General features: G+C 41.3%; 1 protein-coding gene across 1 annotated transcript in view; it reads right to left on the reverse strand.

The window, feature by feature from the left end:
* DICER1 (dicer 1, ribonuclease III) overlaps positions 1-18,202 on the reverse strand; it is a 521,797-nt gene that overhangs the window by 337,636 nt on the left and 165,959 nt on the right. The window contains exons 8-10 of the mRNA XM_086937733.1: positions 13,896-14,064; positions 11,504-11,976; positions 7,096-7,228 (exon numbers count right to left, since the gene is read on the reverse strand). Of these exons, the coding sequence (XP_086793859.1) occupies positions 7,096-7,228; positions 11,504-11,976; positions 13,896-14,064 (775 nt within the window). The remainder of the gene's footprint in view (positions 1-7,095; positions 7,229-11,503; positions 11,977-13,895; positions 14,065-18,202) is intronic.

Below are 18,202 nucleotides of genomic sequence, written 5' to 3' on the forward strand. Positions count from 1 at the left end.
GGTGGTACCTGCCATTCGTGTAAATAAGTGTCAAGCAATCAATGCCAGACGAACACGGCGCATGTGCAAAAACCTATTCGTGCATAGGGACGCGTTGGACTGAAAACAACCAAACGTGTGTGATAGTATCAATCAAGTGTCAGTCGTAATCAAGTTACACAAGTGCCGAACGTAATAAAGTTACACTATAGAGACCTGAGCAGTAAGATATTTACCTCCGGGACTGTATAATTGGGCAACCGGGGCGTGTGAGGAATCAATTATGGTAGGGCTACCGGATACTGGAGCCTATGAGGGTTAAGGCCGGAATTAATGCAATGCCCAGTGACACAGACAAGGTAACATTGGGGTCTGAGTGATGGGGCTTACCTCAAGGAGAATTGTCGGTTCCCTGGATGAGCGAATCGTGGTTGGGATGTTAAAAACAGGAGTGCAGCCTAAGGAGGTTAAGGCCGGAATTTAATGCAAGGCCCAGTCGCAAGGACAAGGAAACGTTGGGGTCTGAGGGATGGGGCTTACCTCGAGGTGAGTTGTAAGTTCCCTGGATGCGCGAATCGTAGTAGGGATGTTAAATTCAGAAGCGCAGCTATGGAGGTGCGTGAAGGATAGATGTAACAAGGACCCGCTTACCAAGGATTGCAAGGGTCTCGGAGGGGGAGCCGATTGGACGATTAGGCGCCTGCAGGGAAAGGGATTGAAAAAGTGAGGAAACCGCTACCAAGCGGGACAATGCAGGGATAAGGTCTTGCCAGCCTGTTAAGATAACGGGGGCTGCTTACCAGATAAGGTGCAGGTCTCGAGGGCGGCTGCACGTGGTTGGGACCTATAATAAGGCACCTGCGGGAAAATTAGATGCCGATGAACAAGCGCACCGTGTTGCGCTGCGAATATTGAACACCGATGGGGGCAACACTTACCTAAAGTTCACGGTGGAACTTCCACGGACGTCTACGGAGCCCAATCGCGCCGGAGGACGCAAGGGTTTGGGCGTGCTGAAGGAAGTAGGCAAATCGGCCATATTGGAAAGGGAAAAAGGGCACACAGTGGCGGCCATTTTGGAGGGGGCAGCCGTCGGCGATTGTGGCGCACATCTTGGAACGATGACCTCAGTGCAGTGAAGGCGGTGCATTACAAAATAGTCACGAAGGTGGTGATGATGTGAGTGCTCCAGAACATGCAAGTGACATAAAATGACATTGTCATTATAAAAACAGTTACATTGAGTGATTCAGATTAGGCAGGCAGTAATTAATCAAAAGCTGGAAATACATTTTCAGAGAAGTGAGGTACAATCCTCTTTGCGATTGAGTCCACTCCTTATGCTGTCCATATGTAGAATCATTTTTAGTTCCTATCTGTTCATTAGGAGTCCAATATCACCTCCACGTGGCGGTAGCTTCACAGATTTAAGGACAGTCCATCTCAAATCATTGTCTGTGTGTCCTTTTTCGGTGAAGTGATCCACCAATGGGGCGTTGGGGGTCTTGCAGCGAATTAGACTGCGGTGCTGACAAATCCTTGTCTTGATTTTTTGCCTAGTTTATCCAACATATATCAATTTACAAGGGCAGTGGATCAGGTAATTACATCACTGCTATTACAGTTGGTAAAACTCTTACAATGGACAGTCACTTTATTGAATACAAACGACTTGCCTTCAATGGTAAAATCACAGACGTTACATGATCCACATTTGGCATGTCCCACTAATGGTGTTTGGGTCCACAAGGAGTCTATTGTGCCCAGAGTTGGGGGGTTGGTAAAGCAGCTCTGGCCAATTGGTCTTAAGATTGGAACTTTTCTTGAAGGCAAACAAGGGACGGTCAAAATGCAAGGCACCTACGTTTAGGGTTGGCCAATGTTTGATTATGCTTTTTTTCATCGCATTAGAAGCAGGAGAGAACGTGGTTACACAAGCTATTCTAGAGTTGGATTCTTTTTCTTTAGGACAGAGGAGGACCTCCCTCGGGCAATACCAAGCCCGGTTGACAGCTGTTCTGACCAACCTATTGGGGTAGCCCTATTTTTGAGCTTTTCTGATAAGACTGCAGCCTCTTTAAAGTAATCTTCCTTGGCAAAACAATTCCGTCTGATACGGAGAAATTGGGAGTAGGGCAAGGAATCCCTAAGGGCTCTTAAATGATTGCTGTTATAAGATAACAGCGTGTTCCTTTCTGTGGGTTTCCAATATAATCTTGTGTGTGGAGAGACATCAAGATTATATATGTTTAGGTCCAGGAAGAGGATGGATTGGGTGTCAACTGTGCTGGTGAATGTAAGTCCACAGCAGTTGTTGTTGAGCCAATGGATAAATTGATTCAAACTGTTCTTCAGGGTCCTGCCAGAGAAGCCTTGACATATCACACACTCCTCAGGGATATGTGAAGAAGGAAGGCAGAGGATACACACCTCATGGGGATCCGATTTGGCCTTCTTCCTGGAGCACTCCGGGCATTTATCGAATAAAGCAGGCATATTCGACAAAAAACTGAGTGCAAGAACTAAGGAGAAAGGCACCAAAGTACAATAAAGCACTTAACTTGAGTAAAAGCAGTGAAACAATCACCAAAAACCCTAAAAAGGGAGAGCTCAATGCTCTAGGGTCCTGCTAGCAGGAGCCAGAAAAAAGAACTGAAAGCAAAAGTGACCTGCAGTGCATTCTGGGATACTGTGAAGTTCTGGAAAGTTCTCTTAAAGGTACAGTATCCTGTTTTGAGCCACATAATGGCAGTCTATGGGGCTTGTCTGTCCATGTCTTCCTCTCTATCATTCCAGAGGGTTTTTGCTGAAGGCAAGGGAAATCTGGACAGGCTTTGCTGTTTGTGGATTTTTGGTGGAATTTGTAGTTGAAGTACTGGACAGTGTAGACTGTTTATAGGCTGCATTATAGGTCTTTAAATTCTCTCTTAAGTGTCTGTGCAGTTCTGCATTTTTTCGACACTTTAAGAGATTATTTTTGATTGCTCCAGGGTCCACGCACATGGGCGGGACTATTCACTAGATCATGACTATACACAGAGATCCCCTACTACAGAACTTCGAGTCCCCGGATTGATGCTCAGACCTTCCTCTCGACCAAAATAGTTAGCAAGATCGACGAAACGACCTTCACAGTGCGTGCCAGGCCGCGAGGAGCTTCAGGGGCCGCTCCCTCAAAGCCTTTGGTGCTATGGCACAGCAATCTGAGCAAGAATTTGTGTCGTAGTCGATGCACCAGGCACTAGAGATATGCAAGGTGGGGGTCCGCTACCGACTTGACGTGGTGACAGGCATCGCACAGCTAGAGCCCTGAAGTCTTCCTACTGGGCATCCTACAAACCAAAAGAAGTCGACAAATGGTAGTCAAAAAGTGACGGGGTAGCTCTCCAACGAATCGGCGCTGGCTGGCACGGAAAGCAAAAGAACTAACATTAGCACGCCGGAGTAGTGGTTATATTGACGACATGGATGTCACGACAACGACAAACAAAGCCTACGACATCACAAGGAGTCGACTGACGCCACCTACCGGCATCCTGGGGTATTTCTATCAAAATCTTCCGGAAGTTCAAAGGTAAGGAATATGAGGCTAGATGTCTCTATCACATCCCTTTAGGAATGTTATTAATGATTTAGTTGTTTTTCACACAGAGAAAGAGAACGTCATACTGCTCTAAACATCTTGATACTAGCATTGGCTCCTTCAGGAAGCCAGGGTCAAGTTTAAAGCCACCTGCATCATCTTCAAGGCACTTCATTGAAAACAACTGGAACACACTGAAAGACTTCTGGAGCAAATAGTGGGTCTCGTTGGAGTACAAAATATTCCTATGTTACTCAACAATTGGTCAATCTGGTCTCTGTGCAGCCTGAACCGTAGGCAGAAGCTATCGCATTTACCAAAAATCTGTTTACAGTTTGATTTTTTTTTTTTAAACTAAATTTGAAAGTCTAATGCATATTTGTACTACACTCATCTGTCTTTTCACGCTCTCCTCAACGTGGTCGTTTACTTTTAAGGTATTTTATGACTCACTAGTAACCTCTCCTCTTTACTTACCCTCTAATCCTTGACTTGCTTGCAAACAATTCCCTCTTAAATTACTATTGTACCTTTCAGATTGGCCCATCATTCTTACCCTCACCTGCTTCACACCGTTTCATTACCCTTACTTCTGAATACCTATATTTTGTCCTATGTAGAGGTTCCAAACACAATCTCCCTCAGTTCTTCTAACAGCTTTAATTCTGGTTTCAGACTAGATTGATTAACTAGTCTTAATGTCCAACATGCAAGATATACATCTCTCTTTTTCTTGGTTATCTGTAGAGTTTACAGACACTACTGTGGTAATGCTGTGCTATAGAAATATGCAAAATAAACAAATTATTCTGATAGAGGAGTTCTCACTGTGTGGTATTTGGTGACTTAACCTGCTTACCAAAACTAACTAACTGTTATGGTTGGCAGTTGGGTAAAGCCAAGTCATCTGGAAACATATATGAAACTAATTCAGGTTTACATCACAAAGGCTACTTTTATTAAAAAGACTAAAGCATAGAGATTCCAGGAAAGGAGAGTCCATTCCACAGCTCCTACCGTGACCTAGCAAGAGTCTCCAAACTATATTAAAGCCACCACCCGGTTTTTTAACCCTTTCCTTTTCAAACACCAAGGCAAAATGTGCAGCAAACAGTAAGGACGTGTAGTAGTTTTTTTTAATGTCAGCAGGATTCCACAATGAAGTGAATGCGCACAGCAGAGATATAACGTGATTTGTGAGTTGCAAATTCAAATCTTGGCAAGGCACAATCAGCCTTCCATTATTTTGAGGTCAGTGAATGGAGTACAATTAGATTGGGTAGTGGTAGCATCTGCTAATAGAGAGCGAAAAAGAGAAGGCTGAAATATGGGGCTATGCAAAGACAGATCTTCTTACAATTAGCTAAAATAAGTTAGTTCACTCGCTTCTCCACCTTCTCACTACTACTCTTTTAATTCCCATGTTTGTAGATACTGCTCTAAAAAGAGTGGGGGTCATTGCTAGACTCAGACCATTATTATATTGAGTAAGGCTCTGGACTACAAAGGAACTGCAGCCATACCGGAGGACAGCAGAGAAATTGCTAGCCCATGATAGAGGCCTCGTTTTTCCGTGGTTCAAACATGCTAGTTATTGGTTCAATAGAATGTACCTTGGCTATTTTTGGATGGATACTGGTTAGTTGTTGGCTGTGTCCAAATTGCAACTGAAGACCTGCTACTGGGAGTTTATCCAGACCAATCTCTTTTGTTCCTCTGCTCATGGTAGGTTGACAGTTTAATTTTTGTCCATTAAGGACACAGCCAGTTATGAAAATGTCCTTGATTAACACGTAATTAATTGGCGAAATCTTTTTATTTAAAATTTCGCTATGACATACTTGAACTAGGGACATTTATAGCACTGCAGGATCCTCGTGGATGTCCCGGTTGTACGCCTACCTGTACTCTGTGCTCCAAAGCAGAAATTGAAACCATGCACAATGTGATGGTTTTCTGTCAAGCATATAGAAGAGGAAAGTGGATACGACCAGTGTATAATTATCTCAGAGCCCGGAGATACCTAGAGGCATTATGAATTTAAAAGAGTAATACATCTACTTACAGCGTTTTTGCTGTAAGCAACTTCCTATTTTCAGTTGGTCTTACAAGGATAGTGAATGGCCTCAAATTTTAGCTATTTGTTCATAGCAGCATCATTTAAATTGGATAGGAAATTCTGACTGGCTATGTAGTGTCTGCCTTGAGGTAGCTATGAACTAGGACACGTTTCTTGTGCATAATATGAGCTACATTAGATCTTTTAATAGGAATGTGGAACCAGAATAGGCATATTAGTTCAAAGCTAGTTTGCACATATATACACTTTATTTTCCACCAAGGATTTTATGATCATTTTATAAGGGAATCTTTACATAAAGGTTGTACGTTTTTTTAGAATTTCATAATTTTCTAGTACGGTTTTAAAGACAAATGTTTTTAATATTAATTTTATGGATCGATTTTGTTGATAAAAATGCACAACTGTATGTACTGTTATAAAGGAATCGACTGTGTGCAAGTTTTAATCGAAATAACTTTCTGAAAAAAACTTCACTACTCACTTGTTAGTTTAAATGTGGAATGCCCACATTAGTAGCCTTAAGGCAGAGATTTTCAGTTGGGACAGCAAACATTAACTGGACCATGTCAGTGGAAAACACTAAGACCCTACAGGTTTTCTTCAGCTCGAAAATCAAAGCTGTGCTTAACATCCGCCCCAACAGACAATAGCCATTTTAGGGACCAGATTGGAAGAAGGAAACGGAGCTCAATATTAGCAGAACAAATCAGTCCAGCAAATTCTCTGCTGCTGTTGACTGAGGAATTAATGCAGAATTGTTGAGTGCTTATTTGGCCTGAATGGCCGTATTAGTTTCTACTCGCACTCTTTACCCTTTTGCCAGCTACTGTACTTCCAGCTGTGTCATTTATGTTGCTTTCTTTTATGTATTATTCCTGAGCATACCATCTATTTAAGGTGTGACCAAAATCAAATTCTTACAAGCTCTTAAGTTAAATTACTTCACAAGGTATGTCCCTGGTATGCTATGTATGACTACATCCTATACTACAGTTTGAATTGTGGTTTCCCATAATCATTTTATTTGAATACTGAACTCGAATATATTGTGCTTATTAGGTATACTGAATTCCTAAAATAAGCGCTGGCTTGGGTGGCAAAATGATACACATTGTCATCTTATAGACACTCCTTTGAAAGAGTATTCTGGTCTTACGTGATTTGTAGTTCACCAACAGTTCTCCACTGCTTGGCACTGTAAACAACTGTTCAACCACAGACTATCTCAATATTGTAGAATCATATGTTGAGTAGAGTAGCATAAAATATGCTGACTTCAGGGTGAACTAGTTTTTCAACATTGTTGAACAGTATCTGGGCTGTGCATAGAAATCTCCTTTCAGACGAACCACACCAAACAACTGCATTACCAATATGCAAAACCACTATAAAGTTACTAAGATAACGGCTTGAAAGGAATGCTTAAGTCACTCAATGTAATGTAATTTACCTCCTCCTGTTTTCTGAACTCCATTTCCATTTGTTTGTTCCGAGGTTGACTCTTTCCAATGCCATGCCCAGTTATGAAGTTGCTACTGATGTAAGCCAGCTCCGGATCCTGCTTGCCAGCTTCCTTTATTAACCTAAAAGTAGCACACGCATGTTATTTGCTAACCCAGCAGTAAAAATTAAAGAAAATTGTTACCTGTTTCACTGCATTGGCCAAAGTGAAACTTCTTCCACAACAATTAAGACATACTGCATAAGTATAAAATCAAAGCCAGTGTTTTCTGTGACAGCACTTTCAGGCCCTTGCAGCCTCCCTGCATTCTATCCCACCGCAACTGCAAGAACTGTGTAGGTTTCAAAAAACCTTTGTCGATTAAAAAAAAATGTTTGTTTTCCTAGATTAGCTGGAGAGTTCACATTTAGGGTTCGACCTAGGGAGCGTGCTTCACCAGCCTATATAATAGAGAGGGGTCTGGTTCTCCTGAGCTAGTGTCTTAGAAGCAAGATGCACCCTGCTTCTACATCTATAATACAGGTTATGAACATTCCTGCCAATTTGCAGAAAGAGATAAGAAATATGAAAGAGTGAACTTCTATAGGGTGGTGGTGTCTTCCACACATTAATATGGATGGTTCAACAGGTGCAGGCAGGGTGTGCTTGGGAACCCTGACCCATATTATTTATTTTATATGTCAGACTAATGAGGTAAATTATGTAGGGAGATGCCTCAAGGTGGTATGAGGTCAACAGTAAGGATATGTGCTCTGGGGCAACAGCTGATGATTTTGATCTAGTGAAAAATCATGGTTGGATTAAGGTAATAAAAACTCATTATCTGATTTTTAACCCATAATCTTCTCCGGTTGGATTTGGCAACCATTCAGAAGCGGGGAAAATGGCTTCAAAATCTTTTATTATAGGAACTAGACTGGAAGACATCTTATAGGCTGTGAAGCAGTTGAATGGTCTTGGGATGGCGTGGCGGCGGAGAGGTTTTTTATGTGTACACTAGCATAAAATGAGCCTCCAGCTTTGCAAAACACAGCAATTATCCACTCTAACTTAGAGGAAAAGTTTAGATCCAACTAAAAATATTAAGGAGAGAATTATAATGCCCTGGGTTAAAACAAAACTTCTTGACGGTGGTATGCTTGCATTTTTTATTATATTATTTTGAATGGATTATGGTCTGCTGATTTTCATTAGTTTTTGCAATAGGGACGTCGTGCAGTTAAAGTGACAGGGCCTGTTTTTCAAAAAGGCTGTCTTTTTCTTCTGTTTTGATCTTTAAGGATCTAACGCGTGCAGCTTAACATGTTTTGCTTACATGGAGAAAGTAAAGATGCCAAGGTGGAACTGATAATGGAGATCGGTCTAAGCTGGGGATCAGTCATGGTCTAGCCATTCTGCTGGACTGCCAGAGCTGGAAGGAAACCTGTTTAGCAGCAATGTGGAGGAGCAAGTACGGTGGGCTGCATACGTATGGAAGTATTATTGAGCACCTACTTCAGGAGTTTTATTCCACTTTTAACTTCAGAGAATTTCAATTTGTAATTCTGGAAGTTATAGCCTTTACTTCCAACAGAGATTTTCTTCTTCGTACAGAGTTTAGAAGTAAAGATACAGCATAAAACTTGCAATGGTGTCTTAATAAAATCTAGTTTCCTATAGCTTTACTATGGAAAATTATTCTTTTCGCAATATTTTTTCTTGTTTGCCACTGGTCTCTACCCATCTCACTTCTTCTTCCAACTCTCATTCTCTTACCTTAATTCTTATCTGATTTCCTCTCACCTTCAAACGTATTCTAATTGATCCATTTGTAGCCCTCTTACCTCCATTAACAGAACGCTTATTCTCTCAGCTCCTTCTCTTGCAGGGCTCATTTGATCGCCATCTTTTCCTAGAATAACTTATCAGTGTATCTGTTTTACATCTCTTCTGCATATTTTCTTCCCCTTTCCTGAACCTTCACCACTCACAGCCGTATTCTTCTCAATCTGCATGTTTAGCCCAGGTTATCTCTCCAAGATTGTCAATTACTTCCTGGTCTAAATCTCTCATTCGACAACCCCATCTCTGCAAGATTCTCTATCTTCTTAGAGTTTTGTTTAACGTACATCTCTCAATTTCACTGCTTTCAATTGCATCAATCTTTCACCCACGTACGTTCCTGGATCCATATCCTTATCAGCTCCCTTAAAGTTTGTATGTTTGAATTCCTAATACCTTCATTTAGTTTTCCTTCTTGCATACCTCACATTTGTATAAGTCTTCCTTGCACGATCACCTTGTTCTTCCTTCTATTTTGCTACCATTTACCAATTCCCTTGCCAACTCATGTATCCACTCATGTTCGTTCTAAAAAAATAAAAAAACACCCTATCCCACAATGTTCCTTTGCACTTTTTGGTCTCATTTCAATGTTTTTTCCCCTTCTTCATGTATTCTCTCCTCAATTTTATTTCCAAGGATATTCCCTCTCTTTTTTCGTTCCATATCCCACTTTCTTTTGTTCAATATTATTCCCACTACTCACTCCCTTTATTCTCCCTCTTGTCTTTACCACTTTGATATCCTTTTTCAAGCCAGAGTTCCTCGCCCTCTTCCCATCTATTCTGCTGTTCCTCCTTTTCATCCCTTTTTCCCTTAGCAATGTAGTTGTTAACCATTTTTCTGTATTTTCATCACAGGTCTATTTCAGTCAAGTCTAAATAGTTTGCTCAAGTTCGCCACCACAGCCATGCCAGGCCAAATCCGCTCACAATGTTTTCCAACCCTCTGGCGGAAGGCCATAGCGGCAGAAGTCAAAGATGAGATGGTAAGATAGAGATTAATTTAATATTTCGCAGGGCAAAGGTATTTAGAGAAATTCTAAATTATAGGAGTGCTTCAGCCCTTCGAACTAGTTAATCAGCTCTGCCTACCATAACGTGTCTTTCAAAAGATAATCGGTGGCTGTAATAGCACCACTGGTAGAATTTATCAATGAGTGGAGTATATATTACAGAGATAACTGTAAACAGCAGATCACAGGTTAAAATCCTGGAAGGGGTACACTAGTCTCCTAAAACACCAATGCGAATAAAGGACCATTTAATTAGTGACAACATAAAATGCGAGCGCCTTGATACTGTTCAGGCTCTGGCATTTACATGTTCAACATAATGCATTTACAAGGTACTTCACGTTCTTAGTATAAACACTCACTGTGAGAAAACAAATTGCTTTCAGCTATAATTAGTAAATACAATAGTTTTAGTTGAGGTGTGACTGAAAATCTGGTGGTTAATAAGTGCATAATAACTTAATATATTGTGCTACTATGGAATTAAAATTCAAATACATGGTACAGGCAAAGTTGCAGCTTGATAACATGTAACGTATGATGTATGTTCTTTTACCAATAAAGTTCTCTATCTAAATATGTGTTTCAAGGGGGAAAAAAACACACAGTTGTGAGAGTTGAATTGGTGCCAAATCCTTGTCAAAAGTGACAGAAAGTCCAAGCAAAACCTCAATGCAAAAGTGATACTCAAACCATGGTGCAAACAAATATTAGCACTGCAAACCCATATTTCACAATGGGGGGAAAGAATTCCTTTACAAATACAACCGTTCTTTTGTCTGTTGTTCATCTTTATAAAAAATTGCTTTTCAGTATTTTTGTTAGGATCACCTAGACGCTACTAGGATGACTATGGGCAGTTGGAAAAGGCCACTGGGATAGAAAAGGCGCCATCCTGCAGTAGGCTGACCACCCATTTAAAAAAAATGATTGTCACAGTGGAGGGTTGAATTTAGAAAAAAGGTGTTTCGTCCAACACAGACAAAGCACTTGTCGACAGAATCAACACTGGGTAGGTTGCTATTGCAAGTCGTTCTTTTTTCTTTCTCATCAATTAAGTCCCAAACCATCGGTTTATTTATATCTATGCAGAAATGACCTTGATGACAACCGAATTGTCTTCCTGTGACTGAGGGCCAGGTCCACCATGTCTTCTGAGACAAAGGCTGCCACAAACCTTGTGGACCCTGGGTCGCTACCACAGAACTGGCCACAGGTGATGGTTCTACTGGCAGTCAATCAGCGGCTACCTCACCTCTAAATGGCACTTAGTCCGCCAAGATCTATAAATGTGTCATTTTTTTTTAGGCTGGCTTAGAATTTCTTATCCTTTAACATGCAAACTAAGAAAACACATCCATGTGCTCAGGAGAAACAAACTAGATACCTCAAACTTTTTTATATTAATAAACGTGGGACATCACATTTGTGGTGTCAATGTGTAAAACAATTACGAAACAGTGTACTGTAATAAAAGTTTTAATCATACTTTTGAGTTCATATAATATACCCATAAAAACATTTCAAACAAGATATATTTATTAACATTCGTAAAAATACCTGTTTAGGACTACCGCTGTATATCTTCTCTCCACAAAAATAATCCCACATAAAATGTTTGTGAAAGGGGAAGGGAAATTTGCCTCAGGTTTTTCTTTTTCCTCAATTTCTTCATCTTCGTCGTCATCTTCAGAATCACTCCAAGACACATAATTATCCTGATTCCTATTGTTATACCACTCAACACTTTCAAACTGCTGCCGTTCATATGGTTTGTATTTTCGCAAAATTTCAAGCAGTTTTATGACTTTGGGGGTTACAAATTTCAGGTCAAGTGAGGCTGGTGTGAAGTGCTCTTCACAGAGTGCATGGATTTTCCTTAGGAAAGTGTCTGTAAACAACAAGAATTTTCTGTGCAGGTCTTCTTGTTCATGCTTAATATACTTCTGCAGTTCTCTCACCATCATGGCTGCTACTTTATCTGCACACCAGGGTCCCAGAACAACTAGCACTGCCCGACAGTCTGATAAAATCTGTAACAATACGGAAACAATTCTGAAAACACATTTTCATGCAGAAAATGTAAACCCCTTAAAAAACAAAAGAAACCATGATTTACAAGAATAGAAATACACTTGTACATTGACTGAACAGTGCTTTCCCCAATTACAGGAAAGCTGTGAACATTGCAAAAGAATAATTAAATGAAAAGACTGACTTAGATTTCGATATGTTGCATAAGTGATTGGAAAAGGTGTGGTGCAGCGCCAGGGCGGCTGACTCCGGAACCCGGGGGCTCACGGTTCGACTTACGGCGCCGGCACAGATCGGCCCAGCACCATGTGACTCTGGATAATAGCTCGCTTAATCTTCCAGGCGGCCCCCAGCGCCCTGACGCCCTTGGGTAATTGTTCGCACTTTACAGATACTGGACTTAGGTTCCCCTCTGAACACAAAATCTAAAAAGTGGATGTAGTGCAGGTATGGCACGGATTGGGAACCAAAGCCTAAGTTCTTATTCTTGCTCTTCTTTAAAATCCTGCTCAATTAATTCTGCATTGTATAAGCACAACATGGTAAGGGTAGGTCCCATAGCACAAGTCTCGTTCTTAACTTGCAACAGACCCTCTGCTGGCGCCCCACTATTCCTAGTTCAACCACTCCTGAAATTCTTTTTGGCTTATCTTTTTTTTTTTTAAGAGAGCAAGAAAATGTATTTTCCTGTTTTGATGTTTCCCCCAGAGAGTATTATAACTCTGCAGATTACCAGCCTAGAGATCCATTTAAATGTCAGGAAGAACTTGATAACCTGGCTACTTTCTATTTCAGATGAACCTTCACATTTTTATACTCCTCTTATGTGTTCTGCTATTGCCATGAGACCAGTCATGAGGAAGGTACACTCTAAAAATACTTACTGCAACCTCCTATGATTGGCTTTAATTAAAAATTGGAAGATGGAAAATTAATGTCATCAATCTTTAACAATAACCGCGTCAATATGCATCAAAAGCCAACCTCATATGATTCCCAACATATAATATGGAATCTCATTATTAAGAAGAAAGGCCAGTATACTATATTGTTGTATTTAACTAGAACAGTTCTAACAGCTCTATGTGTTTGGGGAAAGTTATCACTTCTATTACACCATTTTTTCCTTTTTCCCTTTATTTAAGGTTAATGGCCTATGAAGAAATAGCCGAATCAGATGCTGTAAAAAAGCATCATGATGACTGTATAAATGAATGGATATGTTAACTGTAAGTAGAACTAAAAGTATATTTTGAGAAGAATTCCCTGAAAAACAACTGAAATTGTGCAATGCTATAGGGATACATCAAGTGATAATATAACCAAATTATACCAATTCAAAGTACTCTGACAGGAGTAAAATAACTCAAAACTTCATAACACCAAAGTGGTAGGGAACTCTAATGGTATAATCCTCAATTAAGTCTCATAGTTTTGTAGAGAACTTACCTGTCACTATGCGTAATCAATTAAATCAATAAATTTAAGGCTTAGAAATTAGTTTGAAGTGATCACAAGAAAGAATTAAAATCTCATGTCCAAACAAGCCAAAACGAGTTTTCGCGACCAAAGCACTAAACAGGTCAACACATAATGCTTTGGTCTGGAAACACGTGTTTGTTTGTTTTTACATATTTCTTCTGATCACTACAAACTAATTTCTAAGCCTCAAATTTGTCGATTGAGCAACTCTAAACTCAAACTAGGAGTGACAGATCCTACGCCCAAATCTATATACGCTACCCTGAAACCTGATTTATTACCATGTACGTTTTTTTCAAGCCATTTTTCAGTACTGGTTTTATGAATTATCATAATAAGTTATAAATTACAACAAGAACACTTATAAAGCAATGTACCACAAGTCTGAGTCAACATATTCATTAAAAACACAAGTTGTCTCCAAACCATTACTCACCTGTTTAGAAATTATTGTAGAATCTCTTTCTTTGCACTGAATAGATATGTTGCAGTCATTGAGAAAGTTAAGTGCTTCATTTAATTCCTTTAAAAGCCTTTCATAAAGTCCGCTTTTATCGACATATGGTCCACAATCCACAACAATTTCACATGGCTGACAGGAATGCCTTCGATGAGAGAAACAAATAAATAAGCAAACTGAAAACAAACACAACTGATTATACCACAAGAAGTAGCAGAAAGAGTGCCATTAATAGATAATCCTATTTATGAATACAGTCTAAACTTTCTATTTATTAAGTGTTGGCTACAGACTGTTGACAGCGGGTAGGACTTAAATCAGTGTTTCATAAGAAACAGCTGTTTAGAGGTTTCCATTCCTCATAAGAGCTTTATTTATCTTCACCCCACTGTTCGGGTCTTGTCTCACGAGTAGCAGCCATAAGCACAAGTAACAGCCAGGTGTTAGCGTTCCACAGTGCCTCAAGAAAATTAAGCTAGGAAATAAATAGGTCTGTGCTGAAAGCAGAAGACCCCCAAGGCATCATCTCAGCTTTGGAGTCAGTGTAGTAAGTTGTAGTGGACAACCCAACTCCCGTGTCCTAGTGTTCCATGTGAGGCAACATCCAAGAAATAGGAAGTATAACCACTTAAGAATGTCATAGGGCATGTTTATTACCTTCATACGTAAAATACAGGTTCATTGGCTGTCTGATTCTCAGAGGGAACTTTAATTAAACCAACCTTGTAACGACATCTTCAGAGAATAAGCTTTCAAAAATATATTTTTATTGATGCTTTTATGTGCAAAGCGAAGGTTCAGTTATTGCTTGCTTAAAGTATCATATTCTTAACAGAAAATGGTCTTTAATCCCAAAATAATCTCCTTCCCATCTTTTCACTCCCACCCCAACCTGTGGTCATTATTTCACTAGTACATTTGCGATACTGAATATAAAAACCATCTGTAAAATCAAGTGAACAGGCGGAGGACCCTTATGCTCAGCGTGCAGGTTTCTTCATACAATCTTTGTCCACTGCTGGCAGACACACCTTTAGCTATTGAGACTCACACTTAAATATACCACATTTAGCATTGGGGGGTGGGGAGGTTCTGTTTCCACACGTTTACTATTACTATTTTCACTGATGAAAAAAATGGGGAGAGCATCACTCATTCTCTGATTCTTACGTTCTCCCATACTCCCGGTTTAATTTCCAGAACGGTAGTCCCTAGTTATGGAGGATCGTAAACCCCATCATCTATTTAAACATTTCTAGCACTTCCTTTATAGAAGTCACCAAGTTTTGGGCAAGTCTACCATATGTGCAAAGGTCTGATATTGTCCCTACATTGCATCATTATTTTGACGCTCCTGTATATTATTAACTTAGTGCATCACTATTTTAAGTAGTTTCCTGTGTAGCACCAGTATCTCTCCAATGATCCAACCATTCACCCTCAGATATCCCTAGCAGTTTCTCCCTCCTTTCCATGTTGCCACATCTTTGTGTGTCTGGTACTTTTCACAAGATTTTTTATACTGCCACTTTATACCTGTCCATCGCATTTACCAACTACTCAAACCCAGTTAGTTTCCTAGAGGCTGCTAGCGTGTTAAAGGGTAGATCCCCCAAGTCTCAACTGCAGAAGCCTAAACCACACTTTCTTGCATTCCTTAAACATCCTTATCTTGTTATTAACAAATAAATCGGCTGACATTCTGTAGTATGCCTATGCTAGGATTTTTGGAGTAGAAGTGTTCATACGTTTATAAATAAAATGTTACTTACACAGTTCACATCTGTGTGTGGGATGCAGTGCAGTGGATTCACATGCTTAGCATAAGTCCAACTTCTAGAGCTGGGCTCAGAAGTGTGCGAGTAGTTTTTCTTGGAAGAAGTTCATCGAGTCACAAGTTATAGTGACTCCTCCTTTTGCTTGTGTTGCGCATGGTCATTGACACCGTTGTTAGATTGTTTTCCATTTGGTGGGTGAGGATGGAGTGAAAGGATAGCGTAGGCTATAGAGATGACCCTGTAATGAATGGATGATATATGTATAGAAATGCAAAGTGCTCAGGTCACCGGAGAGGAGGGTGAGCACATGTGAATCTACAGCACTACATGCCACAAACAATTGCTTACCGGTTAAGTAACATTCACCGTTTGATGGCATGTGTGGCTGTAGATACACATGCTTAGCATAGACTAAAAAGTAGATCTCATTCTAAGCGGTGATTATATTGTGCTTGGTGCCTTTGTTTGAAAAAAAGTACGTAATACTGCATGACCTACATTTGCTAGTTGTGTTATAACAACTACACAATAATGTTTTGTAAATGTATGTGGAGTAGTCCATGTAGCAGATTTACATATGTCACCTGTTAGACCTGGTATCCTTGGCGTGGGTTTCCACTATATTTTTGCCTTTGGCTCATGTGTTTTTCTGTGTGTTGCACTTCGTTTTTCCTGGTCTAGATGCAGTTGTTCAGTGCTAAAGTGCAAGTGGTCCCTCTATGCATTGATGTTATGGATTAGGGTGTCCACAATTGGCTTATTTGATGTACTGCTAAGTCCTTAGTACAGTGCACCAGGTGTGTCCACTCTGTACACCAAATGCTGCTAGTCTGCTTGCAGCACAGATTGTGCCACACATACAAGCAGCCTTGCAAAAGGGTCTCATGCCTGGCATTCCAAAGCCTGTGTGAAGTTCATACTGCCATGTCAACTTGACAAGGGCACCCACTTGCCATGCCCTAACCATCCTTTTTCTTACATGTGAGTCACCCGTAATGTAGGGCCGAGGATATCTCTGTGGGCAGAGTGCAGTGTATGTGTAAGGTAGGACATGCCCTGATGTGTGTGGCATGTCCGGATAGTGAAATACTGCCAATTTTGATTTTCACTACTGAAAGGCTATCTGTCCCATAGGATACAATGGGGAGTATACTTACGACATCTTAGAAGTGGGACTGCCCATGGGAGCAAGATAGGAAAATGGAGTTTAGTATGCCTGAATTCAGAATCTTAAAATGCATCCTTTAGTGAGGATGATTTTTCCATTCTGGGTTTGAAAATTCCACTTTTAGAAAGTAGGTATTTTCTTGCTTAGCCCTCCAGTGTGCCTCTGCTACAATTGTGTATTGACTATCTGGCTTTGGAGTATCAGCGGCTGTGGATGTGCATTCTGTTCAGACAGCCACTTGGTGGGGTGAGGTGTGTCTTGCCTTTCCTGGGCGAGTCAGGCTGGGCTGAATAGACCTGGGCTGCATTCAGAGTAAGGGGGGGGGAGATTTCTTTCACATCCAAATGGGCCTGGTCCGCCTTGGAAAATGCGGTCTCCACCTCCTGCAAGGCAGCTGCACCAGAGAGGACAGACTAGTTTTGGCTGGGCAAAGACACTCTCTGCCTCCAGAGAACAAAGTATTTTGTACTATAAAACGTGGGGCGCAACCCCCTAAATTTTAGATCACTTTTGGACTTCAAGAGGAACCTCTACCACGGAGAAGAGCAGGAAGAAGCTGGAGGAGGAGTACTACCCCTATGCTGTGAGCTGTCTGGGGTTGGCCTGCAGTAGCTGTTTCTGCCAAGGAGAGGAACTTTGTGTGTATCCTGCTTGACAAAGTATCTCCAAGGGCTTGAGGTAGAGCGTGCCCCTGTTGAAGAAGTCTCATGAATAGCAAAGACTTCACCATCATTCTGGGCACTGTCTGTGGAACCGCTGGTTTCAGTCACCACAGAAGAACAGAGCAGCTGACTATCCAGAGTCCGTTGCTGGTTCTGTATTCCTGAAGGCACTGCTTGAACCATGTCCTGTGAGCACTCCACTCCACTCCACTCCACTCCACTCCACTCCACTCCACTCCACTCCACTCCACTCCACTCCACTCCACTCCACTCCACTCCACTCCACTCCACTCCACTCCACTCCACTCCACTCTGCCCGGACATCACCAACACCATTGCAGTCCAACCAGAACTTTGACCGGCTCCGTGGCCTGCTCCATGGCCTGCCAGCACCATATCGAGCACCGCCTCACTCCACATCACAAGCCTTGGCCTCACTGGCGCCTTTGAATGACCGTCACTGAGCTGCTGCCTACACTGCGCTGTGAGGGCACTGCACGCTGCACCACTTCACTTCACCCAAACCGAAACTGTTGCCCCGACCGACTCGTACCGACGGGAACGGCCGCAATGAGAAAGGTACTGTCTACGTGTCTGTCGAGCTGGCCCGTACCAACGCGGTCAGCTAGAAATGTTTGCGGTCGTTGTCAGCATCGCGGTAGCCCAGGACGGAAC

The sequence above is a fragment of the Lissotriton vulgaris genome, chromosome 9 (genome assembly GCF_964263255.1).
Source record: "Lissotriton vulgaris chromosome 9, aLisVul1.2, whole genome shotgun sequence".
NCBI classification, from domain to species: Eukaryota; Metazoa; Chordata; class Amphibia; order Caudata; family Salamandridae; genus Lissotriton; species Lissotriton vulgaris.